This window comes from Symphalangus syndactylus, chromosome 8, assembly GCF_028878055.3.
Source record: "Symphalangus syndactylus isolate Jambi chromosome 8, NHGRI_mSymSyn1-v2.1_pri, whole genome shotgun sequence".
NCBI classification, from domain to species: domain Eukaryota; kingdom Metazoa; phylum Chordata; class Mammalia; order Primates; family Hylobatidae; genus Symphalangus; species Symphalangus syndactylus.
The window spans coordinates 59,713,327-59,725,764 of record NC_072430.2 but is presented as its reverse complement, the minus strand read 5'-3'; the positions used below and the strand labels follow the sequence as shown (position 1 = coordinate 59,725,764).

Below are 12,438 nucleotides of genomic sequence, written 5' to 3'. Positions count from 1 at the left end.
GAAATATTTATAATTCAACTGAAGTCGTCATTGTTTACTGTAAATTGATGATTCTTGCTATATTCAAAACAGGAGTCTAGTCCCTTAGTGAAATGCTGGTTTGTGTCATCTCTTTATCTTGAACTAGTTCTACTGGAAAGCAGTTCAGAGCGACAGCAAACAGTAAAATGATGCTGGAACAGGTGACAATGTGTCATTTCCTTGTGAAATGGTTTCACTGACTTTAAAATCCAGACAAAAATTTGTGAGAAATTTAAACCTACATGGTGATTAATTTTGTTAAGCTTCAGTTCTGAGTATTCCCAAGTAAAGAAATTCTTCAGTTCTGAGTATTCCCAGTAAATAAATTCCCAAGTAAAGATAGCTTTTTCACATATGTGATTTTCAGGGGCTCTTTTGAACACTATAAGTTAATTATTTTTTATAACATGTAGATTTTTAACATGTAATTATTGACTCGCTTGAGGCCAGTGCAAAGTATGTTCCCAATGACATAGAATTCAGATGCTGCTAAAGCATGTCTTCTGTTAGTGGCCACCAAAAGCAAGGGCCCACTTAGTTTCAGAGTAGCTCCATATTAAAGTGTCCTTAATGAAAAACAGCAGGAGTACTTGAGAACAGACGTAGACATGTCAGCAGTGAAAAACCATCTTCATTAAACATTATCCAGGAGGCTGCTTGATGGGAGGTGGTTTTCTTGCTGAGTGAATATCATATTCTCTGAAGCTGCCAGTTGTGTGTTCTGGTTAGACTTGGCCTTAAACTATAAGGAATAGAATTTAAGAATTTAGGTGTCAAGGAGATTTCTAAATAATAAGTAATACGCTCATCAGTAAACACAGTGAGGGGGTTATCTAGACCTGGATAAAGGTCTAGACTCATCAATAAACACAGTGAGGGGGTTATCTAGGCCTGGATAAAGGTCTAGACTCATCAATAAACACAGTGAGGGGGTTATCTAGACCTGGATAAAGGTCTAGACTCATCAATAAACACAGTGAGGGGGTTATCTAGGCCTGGATAAAGGTCTAGACTCATCAATAAACACAGTGAGGGGGTTATCTAGACTTGGATAAAGGTCTAGACTCATCAATAAACACAGTGAGGGGGTTATCTAGGCCTGGATAAAGGTCTAGACTCATCAATAAACACAGTGAGGGGGTTATCTAGACCTGGAAATTCTGTGAGGGTTATCATTTTCCTTGATTTGGGGATTTGCAACAGTTCTTTCAGGGATCTGATTTCAGGGAAATAAAAAAGGCACATTAGATACTGGCATATTCTGATTTGGTTTTGTGTTTAAATGATGTTCACTGGTTAGTGTTCATGTGCACAAATAGATTTCCTTCATAAGACTGAACGAACGGGATAATACATTTGAGTTAACATTTGTTTTCTTTTAGCTAAGCATTGTATTTTCTAGGTCAAATAAACAAGTGGTTACTTCAAGCCAAGGCTAACAAAACTGTAAATCCTAATGAACTTTCACATGATGTGCTATTTTATATTTTAAATTATTAAAAGCATTCTATAATACATAATACATGGGTTTAGGCAATTACACACTATAGTATGTAATTCTGGATTTAGAAAATTGTGAAAACCAATTAAAAAACCCCAGAGCAAAAAACAAAATGCTGTCTAGAAAAGGACAGGCAGTTGGTTTCGTTATCCCCAAGATATGACCACAGGCAGGGACTCTTCCTTTTCTGAGTTAGCCACTAGTAAAAATAGATATGCATAAAATTTCTATTATATTTCCTCAAGATAGGAATTGAACATGGGTAAAGATTACATAATTCTGTAGCAATTCAAAATTATAACCATAGTGAGCCTCTTAAAGATCTTCATTACTCGCTATATTCAAGTGCTTGTGAAAATATTAGCCTGGACCACTTAAATTAACATATCAATTACAGCAGTGTCTCTTTCAATTGCCTTCACAGAGAGAAGCATTTTTCACTTTAGGGGGCCAGACAATGCTGTTTAAGTTCTGAAAGAATGAAAATCTGAATATTCGAAATGTTAGAAAAATTCTCCATGATATGAGCAGTGATTCATAAGTTATATAGTAGGTTCCTGGGGCAGGGTGCGGGTGGAGGGTATAGTGGGAATAGATAAATTATTTGCCACATTTTAGTTTAAATTTCATAAATAGCTGATAGGTCAAATTCTCTATGGCTATATTTTAAGAAATTTTAAATATATTTCTTATCTATACGGTTGTAAGTGAAGGAAAAGATCTCAGCTAATCTTGAAAATGAGGAAAAATTGTGGAGTGGTTGTTTGGATGATCTCAGAATGGCTCTGCTTGGCACCACTGGTTTAACTTTAGAAAGTAAATACTCTTTAGATGTCCAGAGAACAAATATCCTAAGCACGTATCAGTCACACGCATTTTCAGAATCAATCAGTCATCAAAGAGGGATTAATAATCTGTTCTGCTCAACAGAAAAACACAAAACGACTCTTCTTGGCCTCAGCTTTCTGGAAATGTGTCTGCAGGAAGCCAGTGCCTAAAATATTGTGTCAAAAATGCTCATATGTGTTCATTCACATGAAGACAACCACTGAAGTGCTCCTGGGACACATTAACATCCATGAGAGGAATTCTGCTGAAAATACACCATCTAATGGTGCCACCTGCTCGGCTTCTGAAAAATGTGGGTCTCTTGACAATCTATTCCAGTTCCAGCCTTTTAACCAACCAGGAGTGTCTAAATAAGATGGAAAACCAGGCCAGGCACAGTGGCTCACGCCTGTAATCCCAGCACTTTGGGAGGCCCAGGTGGGTGGATCACTTGAGGTGAGGAGTTTGAGACCAGCCTGGCCAACAATGGCGAGACCCCGTCTCTACTAAAAATATAAAAATTAGCTGTGCTTTGGTGGCACACACCTGTAATACCGGCTACTCGGGAGGTTGAGGCAGGAGAATCTCTTGAATCTGGGAGGTGAGGGTTGCAGTGAGCTGAGATGACATCGCTGCACTCCAGCCTGGGCAACAGAATGAGACCTTGTCTCAAAAACAAACAAAAAAGATGGGGGAAGAAAAAAACTCACCATTACCATTATCTGAATCTGGCTTAGGTGAGAATGTTAGTAACCATAGTGACCATAAAACTGCCAGTGCCTCCATTTAAAATTTTTAAATCTCTCTGCCCTCACACATTGTGGTGTGCCCACCTGGGGTGAGTCATTGAAGGAAGAGGATTTATTTAGCCCATTATCTCAGCATGCCAGTTGAGTGGCATGGCCTCGTGAGCCAGCTGTCTTCCTCTGCAGGCTGGGGCCCTCAGACAGCTGTCTGCACCAATTTTCAGAGCCAGAGGGGATCCGTGTGGCCATTTGAGCCTGCTCCTAAAGCCCATAAGAGGGCTTTACCAGTGGACATTTGGTGATCTCACTGTACTAAATGCCACCTGTGACCCTGAATGGAGGGTGTTTCTTTTATCTTTCAAATAATTAGTTTGTACAGATAAAGCCTAAAGAAAGATCTGGCTTTTGGCTGTTTTTGTTTTCTTGTATCTTTTTTTTTTTTTTTCTTTTTCTCTTTTAGCTCGGGCCGTCAAAAGCTCACAAAGGTTTGGTCCTTCTCTGCATCTCCATGAGTGTTTATCAACCTAATTCCATTCACTATGGCTCCCATTCACAGATGGTTTTCACAATTCTTATTTGCATAACAGTACCAGCTCTTTTAGGGTCCAAGGCATTGGATGAACCTTTAGTTGCTTCTCTTCCTACAGTGTTCCTTTAAGACTTTAAAGGTCAAAATGAGTGATTATAATCCAAACATGTTTCCTTACTTTGCCTTGAGGCTAATTCTGTTTCTTGAAGCTAGGTGAGTATGAAGCAGCTGATTCACAAATGAACCCTTGAATTCCAAAGCCTACAGCAGCCCGTAAAAATGCAGATCTCAGACCACACTGCCGACAGCTGCTGTACTCAAGTTGAAGACTAAAGGTCAGTAGTTGAGGTTGGGACACACGTTAATAGTTTGACCAGTGAGAAACATGCTAATGATTATCTCTCTGGGTAAATTTAGATAGAGTTGGTTTTCAAGGAACTATGGCTATACAGAATCCTTAAACTTCTCCATATGTTATATTTAAGGTTCTATGAAAAACAACTATCTATCTTTTTTACTCAGATTCAATTAAACTGAACAAGTGCTGAAATGTGAAAAATAAGAGGGGTGGCAATCTGTAGCTGTCCAGATGCTGTGAGAGGGGGAAGGGGGGTACCTTGGATAGCAGCAAACCCAAGGGATGCTGGGCCTCTGAACTCCCCCTCTCCCTACATGCATGGATTTTTACATGAATAAAATCCATTTGAAAATGATCTCAAAGGGAGACCTGGATGTCAAAGATGTAAAGAAATCCCACGAAGTAAGACTGAAGGATATATGTGGAGGGTAGACACATTGACTGCACCTAGTTGAAGGGGTTACAGATTCCTTGTGGGTGTAAAATCAGACAGCCAGCACAACCCAGCTGTCTCCTCTCTTGGCTGTATTCATAAGTCATTGTCTTGCCAAGATAAGGATAAGAGGGAGGATGACTCCCACTGTCCATCCTCCCCTGCCTCTTCCAGGAAGCATGGAAGCTCTGGATAGAGAATTCTGCATTGCACATGAATAAAGAGGAACCAAAGGCAAGATGGAAACAAATTGTCAAGTTATGTGTCATCTTAATTCTTAATATTTAATATCAGCATAAATCAGCAGCTCAGCGCCAATGTACTGTTTTAGCATTCTAGGGCCCAATTTGAATGCAAAGAAGTACATGCTATACCATGAAAGATTCAGTTTAACTGATGTACTTCAGTCAGTTTTTGGTAGATCCTGGAAAGTCTTTGAAAACAGTCCTAGTTTGGGAAGCTAACTGCATAGGGACCCAAATATAGCTGGAAAATATGTGGCTCCCAAGCCAGAGGGACACTAATACATTTCATAATCTGCTAAGACAGTTGGGATCTGCTGAACCATCCACCAACCACCAACATTCTCCGTATCTTCAAGGAAATTGGAAAATATAAGAAAAATTTGAATGAATAATATAAAAAAATAAGAGAGGGACAAAATCTGAAAGAAAGTTTCTATCATTCCAGTCTGGCATCTACTTTTCATTGGTGTAAAACAGATACCAACAGCAGAGAAGAAGGCTCCCAGCCAGTGGCACATTCCCCTTGGGAAGAACCTTTTTAAAAAATAAAAAAAAAAAAATTAAGGTGTGTTCTCTGATTCTTACGAATTTAAGAACTCTAGCTGAACATAATAAGGTCTGAGAGACAGGAGAACACCTATTTTCAAGGCTGCGAGAGCTGGATTATCACTTTCTAACATTTTTGCAATCAAAAAATTATCTTTTGAAGAAGTTTACTAATTTTCGTGGGATGATCACAGATTAGCTGCAAGCAATTGCTCATGAAAGGGCTTTTTAACACATCATAGATGACCAATAAATAGGCTGAAATGACTTCATACTAAATGTAAAACAGATTACCTTTCCCTCTGTAATTCAGTGTTCAAAAGAAACAAAATATTAGCAAGTTATTCATAATACGTAATTCATTTTTATGTGAGCATTAGTAATTCTGGCCTACTTGTGGTCCACATAAACCCATGTTTATGATGTTGTAACTTAAAGTGTCTTTCACTCTGTTCATGGTGTTCTTTTTACATTAAAAAAAAAATTAGAAGTAGGGAAGGCCATGGCTTCTCATTTTAAATGTGCTCATTCCTGGGGTGCTAAGCATATGAAAATTATAATCCAACAAACATCTGTTTCTAAACTACTGATGCTTTAGCATGAACCAGAAATATAAATTTTAATCTGATGACTGGAAGCATCCCTTTAACTGTTTTTTTTTTTTTTTTGAGTAGTCCAGTGGGATGACATCTGGAGGGGCTATGCTTTAGATTATTTATAGATGTGGGCAATAAGAGCCACATTTATGTTGTCAGTGCTGTTTGCCCTCCTTTAATTTCTCAAATGACCTAATTATATGTGTTCTCAATATGTATTGGGAGGAAAATAATTGCTGATACTGTCAAAGGCAAAATGCTGAATATGTTTCAGTGCTTCTCACATTCCATGGCCTGATTATGGGCATCATTAAATTACACTTTACCATTCTTCCAGAACATGGCATTGAACATGTCCTAATGTTTCACAGTGAGAAGTGAAGCACTTCCTCTTACTTAAAAAGAAAAGAAAAATACTTGATTTTTACAGGATGCCTGACACTAATGCTTACTATTCTGCTATCTATGATGTCTTCACTTATGGATATATTTATTAACAAGTACTTATTAGCTAACATTTCCTCTACTGAGTGTTATTAATTACAGATGTTGTATTAGTTTCCTAAGGCTGCTGTAACAAATTACCACAAACTTGGTGACTTAAAACAACAGAAATTTATTCTCTCACAGTTCTGGAGGCCAGAAGTTCAAAATACAGCTGGGACCAAAGGCATCTTTAAGGAAGGATACAGTCCTTGCCTCTTCCAGGGTTCTGGTGAGTGTCCCGGCATTCCTGGCTGGTGACCACATCACTCCAATCTCTGTGTCTGTGATCACATTGCCGCCGCCTCCTCTTCTGTGTGTGTCTCTTTTGTGAGTCTCTCATAAGGACACTTGTTATTGGATTTAGGTCCCACTCAGATAATCCAAGATGATGTCCCCTTTTCAAGATCCTTAAGTTAATAATCTCTGCAAGGACCCTTTATCCAAATAAGGTCACAGTGACAGATTTGGGGGCTTAAGATGTGGACAGATCTTTTTTGGAGTCACCATTCAACCCACTGCAGATGGCAAATTTTAAATGGCAATGGTTGGTAGCCTCTAGGCAGATTTTTGATTTTTAAAATCTGCTATTTAAAGATAAGTTACACAGTTGTTTTCTTTTTCTCTAAAATATCTCAAATAAACACTGTACCTTTTTGGATGTAACCTCTTGCATCAGTGAGGTCCATGGTTAAATGTGTTCATTTGCTTTAATACAACGGATTTTATTGCTGGTATATCTAATGGTGAAAATATGGATTTAATGTTGGTATTATTTGCATGCCACTAAAAGAACAAAAGAGCCTCCAAATCTCTCTTCTCCCCTCTTCTGACAAGGCTCTCCAGGTTCTTATGCGTGGTCCATGATAGTGAAAGACAGTGAAAAGAAAGATCTCAGAAGTATGAACTCACTTCCTATATCCTCAAATATCAGTCGAACCCCCACTTTGTGCCCTGTAATATTCTAGACATTGGAAATAGGGACAGCCGACTTCCTAGGGGATGACTTATGCTGATATATAGGGCCTTGTGCTTGGAAGGTCCCCACCCTTGGCTCAATGCTCTGTTGTTGTTATCTTAAAATTATTAATAGTTTTTAACAGGACCCCTGCATTTTCATTTTGCACTGGGCCCCATGGATTATGTAGCACATCTTGAAAAGAACAGTGGACAATATAGGAAAGCTTCCAGCTCTCAAGGACTTGTCAGGGTATCTGACGGTAGACAGCCGGCACCAGTGCCCCAGACATAAATATGTGATGCTGAGCCCTTTGGGGTCAAATCTAAGATAAGCCAGTAAAGAATGTAGTATCACATTTGGATATATTGTAATGGTATCATGGACTGACTCATAGTGTCTGATTTTGTCTTCTATCAAAACTTTCTACTTATTAATATGAAGCTTCATTTCTAAATTTCAGAGCAGCATCTCCCAAGATACAATCAGAATTGTCTAACTGTTTTCTTAAGAAAATCTTTCAGGGTTAATGACCATCATAAACCCTCTCTCTAACGTAGACATTAGTTTCAGCATTTGGGAGGGGGAAAGGACCTTGGAATCATTGCCAATAACAGCAAAGTTTTTATAACAAAATATGTTTCAAATTCTGTCTTGGACATCTCTTTCAGAGAAGATGATAAGTTGTATAATATTGATACTCTGAGAAAAGGCAATTCATTTATACCTCCTTCTAAAGAAGTGTTGTCTCAATATTTTCATCATAGTGGCATGCAAGATTATATGAATGAGATCTGGCTCCTTAAATCTTCAGGGCTTCCAAGCAATCTATTTTTAACATAGAACAAGCATATAAATATATATGTTTTTAATCCATATTACTCCCGAAAGGAATAAACTCAGAACTGAAGTTTAATGCAGTTCAATTAAGGATTTGTATCCAAAAGAAGTTGTTGCCTGTACTTCCATTTCTGCATCAGTCACACTAGATATATAATCACTTTTAATGGCATTGTGCCATTACCAGTGACTTTAATTACTGTTTGGTAATCTTATCTACCTACACCAATATTAATTAAATCCATCTGGTGGGGGGAATGGGGGTCATCTCGACATATGTTGATTGAAAAATGCAAACCATATCTTTATAGTGGCTAATTTTCTCAGACCCTTCTACTCCTGAGGACAGAAGGAGTTGATCATACCATTAATTCTAAAAATTGATTCTAAAATAGGAACTTGTTTTCTTTGCCTGTTTTAGAGCCTCCTGTTGGAATCAGCTCACTAACCAGTGGAAACAAACTGTTTATCCTTCCATGATATTGTAACTGCCTGGGCTTTCTAATGCATCTTCAGATTTCAGTTTGTACTCAGAACAAGTGAGAAAAGTTTTACAGAAACTCCACGAAACAAAGCAGGCAGGCTCTCCTGAAGCCAAGGATTTATGATAAAGGCAGGCATCACGCACTGAATCAAGTATGCCATTACCCTCACTCCCATGAACCTGTCTTTCAGCACAATCCACGACAGCAAGAAGACAAAGGCTTTGCTACAACAGAACAGAGCGGAGACATCCGTGGCTGTCAGCTTCTTTAAAGCCAGTAAATAAAGGTAATTAGTCAAAGTCCATAGAATAGAAAAGGGAGCAGTTCTTTTAAGAAAGAGTTTCAGCGTCAGACCATCTTCACCAAAAATCCGACTGCATTCCCTAGGAAAGAAAAGAGAAGTTAATATCCAGGTACTGATGGTGACACCTCTTGTCTTATCTGACTCATCGCAGCCATTTTCAGGTAAGAGCACAAACACTCAATACCCATCCTTCATTGTGAAGTATACTGAACCCAGTTCTGAAATCTGCAGGCTTCAGGGAGTGTCTGAGGTTCCTTGGAAAATAGCCCACATGTGCCCAAGCATAGAGATAGGCTCTCTTCTCTGAGATATTCTCTGGAGGTTGCCTGAAAAGCCATTCTGTCATTTTTGAGCATTCCCAGAAGAGCCTGGAGAAATACAGAAATTGGTAGTTGCTGAAATCACTAGCTATTGGAAGAGGGAGAAGATTCTTTCCCAGTGGGCAAACGAGAGAGGGTCAAGGCTGTTACTACTCTGTGAACAGGCTACAGACAACTAGAACCCGGAGGGAAAGGGACCCTCATACGTCTGTACGGCACACGTTTTTGGATTTTATTTCTAAGACACTATTTGCCTCTTTCTAATATATCTGCCACACTATATGCCTCTTTCTAATATATCTGCCCAATTGACTAATTTTTTTTCCTGCTAGCATTTTTAAGGCAGAAAAATGAAGAAAGTCTCTGTGATAACTCCCACATGATAACAACTATAATGGAAAACTCAGGTTGTACTTATATACAAACATTTGGCCCTTTTGGAGGAATTGTCTGAATTCGGTGTGAGAAAATGGTCACTTCAATTGTTAAATCTTCGGTTTGTTTGATTTTTCAATTAAGTTGGCTACATTTAGCCCCAAGGGCCATTTTTTTCCTTTGAGTCCTAGGCCTAAACATGATTGTTTTTTTCCCCCTAGGTCTGGCTCTCTTACCCAGGCTGGAATGCAGTAGTGTAATCTTGGCTCACTGCAACCTCCGCCTCCCAGACTCAAGCCATCCTCACACCTCAGCCTCCTGAGTAGCTGGGACTACAGGCACGCACCACCATGCCAGGCTAGTTTTTGAAAATTTTTTGTAGAGACAGGATTTCACTCTGTTGTCTAGGCTGGTCTGAAACTCATAAGCTCAGGTGATCTGCTCACCTTGGCCTCCCAAAGTGCTGATATTACAGGCAAGAGCCACCGCACCTGGCTCTGAGGGGCCATTTTAATAAAAAGGTTCAAGCTAGCAATACATACAGGCAATAATGGAAGTGATACAATGACTGTACCTATATGACTATGGACTGAAGACAGACTTACCACTGGGAGAATTAATTTTTTTTCCACTCGATTGTTCATGAACATTCAAGCACATATGGGGCAATTGTCATGCTCCAGGCATTGTATTTTCATGAGTAGTATACGTTTATAATGAAATCTATTTACAGAACTCTAGTACTAGTTTCTTTTCCAGTTTTAACTGAAATTAGTGTGCCTCAAAGTATTGCAAATCAAAGTAAATTCTAGCCAATGTTTGCCTCACATGAATGCTCACATGAATGATGTAACCCCAAAAAAGGACCACGTGGAGAGGAGGAGTGATAAAGAATTTAGGCACAGGGAGTATAGCCTTAAAGATTAAGTTTCATAGTAAATGTGACCTTCAACTGGATGAGAATGTTGGGAGTTGCAGGTCACCGGTTCCAGGAAGGTTAAAGACGTGTCGCACACACAGAAACTTGTATTGAAATTTGTTTACTTTCATGTGAGGAGACTACCAAAAAGGAAGGATTTTTGTAAAATGAAAGTAAGATTTCCCAAAGATAAATTTTAACTTTAAAGAGACAGAACTTCAAAGAAGGGATTAAATAACCTAAAGCCTTCTGTAAAGTAAACAGAAATTACACACGCTCACATACACAGGAAAGTGAACAGTCTCTCTGGAGCCCCACAGCCAATGGGATATTCTGAATTAGCACCATACATAGAACCAGAGGAAGTTTTCATAGCGCATCCTGGGCACAAAGGTCATTTTCTGTACTTATAAGGCGATCTGCTCCGTGAGAAAGCTGCCGTGTAGAGCTGGAGTTGAGAGTCGTGGGTTGATCCCATTATTTACAACCACTGATTGCCTTTTAAAATATGAACACATTTATTAAGAACCACAATAAAACCCATGCCTGATTAAAGGATTTCTTTTTCGTATCACTGGCCCTAGCCAGTGATTGTTCTTCAACCAAGAGCTGGGAGGAGTGCTCCATTTTGGATGTAGGAAAGGAACACTCCAATCCCACAGGGAAGACCAACAGATGTGTACTCCAGACAGGCAGAGCCTCACTGGCAGAGCAGCTGGGAAGATGCTGCTGCCAGGTGGAGACTGTTCTCACCTGGCTCATCCTGTCTCCCAGGTGTTCATTCCCTCGTTCTTCCCCTTTCTTTCCCCTTCTCTCACTACCAACCTTCTCCCCTTTGTTACTGTTGTAGAAATGAAAAATGCTCTCCATCCAAATGCCAGGTCACTTGTGTAAAATCCCATACTATTTAAGCATTAAACTCTAAGAAACGTGAAAACTAAAAAAAAAAAAAATGGATTTTTATGGAGAAGCAAATAACAGTGGGTTTCTCTTTGGGATGATGAGATCAGACTTTCTGGGCAAGTGGCATTGACAGGTGGTATAGCTTGAAATGAAGCATAGAAGTTGGAGGACACTAATAATTTAGTTACGCTTATTATTAAAACAGCAGCCACTAGTTATTGAACCCTTTCTATATGTTAAATAGCACCTTAAGCATATTTTATAGGTGCCTGACGTAGGCAAATATGTCTTTGGCTCTAGTTTTATGCTTTCTAAGATAAAAGATCCTTGTTAATAATATGGTATATAATTTTTTCTTCTTAAATTTCAAATTCACCTGAGGCAACTGAATTCTCCTGTAGTATATAAATGATTATCAAAAACTACTTCTAAATACAGTCCTCACCATCTAGATTTGATACTTTATTGAAAATTATTTTGATATTACTGATACAAAAAAACTGGAAATGCTTTCATACCATTCTAGAGAAAATAGATTCTGGTGCTATGGGACAAATCCTATTTCCAGTCTTACATACTAACTCTATTATTCCCTTGTTCAGTCATGAGAGCTTCGGGAGTACTAACTCTATTTTTCCCTTGTTCAGTCATGAGAGCTTCGGGAGTAACTACTTGGCAGATGGTATTAATGAGTACACAGGGAAAAAAACATCAAGGATCTAAGAATTGTCTGACAATTTTACCTCCCATATGGAAGAGGCCATTGGAGAATATTCCCTTCAAAGATAGTATTTTCTGCTTGACAATAAAAGCTCTTTGATTTTATTTCAGAAATGGTCAACTTCACTCTACATGCACTATAGGTAGAGTGCTAAATCAGATTTTACTAAGTTCAGAGTTAGTCTAACATGAGAGATATGGAAAAAATGAAGTGCATTCCCAAAATCACATTTCTGCTAGCAGCAGTCTCTTGTTTTAAATCAGTTATCTTAAATCAAACTGACTTAACTTGCTTTGAGGTATTCTTGAGGTACTTCTTTTTATATAA

The 12,438-nt window shown here is 38.7% G+C and overlaps 1 protein-coding gene and 1 long non-coding RNA gene across 6 annotated transcripts in view; one reads left to right on the top strand and one right to left on the bottom strand.

Annotated features, from left to right (window-relative positions):
• Positions 1–12,438, bottom strand: part of SLC35F4 (solute carrier family 35 member F4) — a 308,259-nt gene that overhangs the window by 9,041 nt on the left and 286,780 nt on the right. For all 4 annotated transcript variants that reach the window (XM_055289256.1, XM_055289257.1, XM_055289258.2 and 1 more), the window contains one exon: positions 8,733–8,952. In XM_055289256.1, coding sequence (XP_055145231.1) covers positions 8,733–8,952 — 220 coding nt within the window. The remainder of the gene's footprint in view (positions 1–8,732; positions 8,953–12,438) is intronic.
• LOC129487844 (uncharacterized) lies at positions 2,166–12,107 on the top strand. Of its 2 annotated transcripts, none has more exons than XR_010122350.1 (6): positions 2,166–2,663; positions 3,839–3,960; positions 6,434–6,518; positions 8,506–8,855; positions 8,957–9,034; positions 12,038–12,107. It is a non-coding gene; the product is annotated as an uncharacterized lncRNA (long non-coding RNA). The 2 variants fall into 2 exon arrangements; XR_008659477.2 differs by having other exon boundaries at positions 3,835–3,960.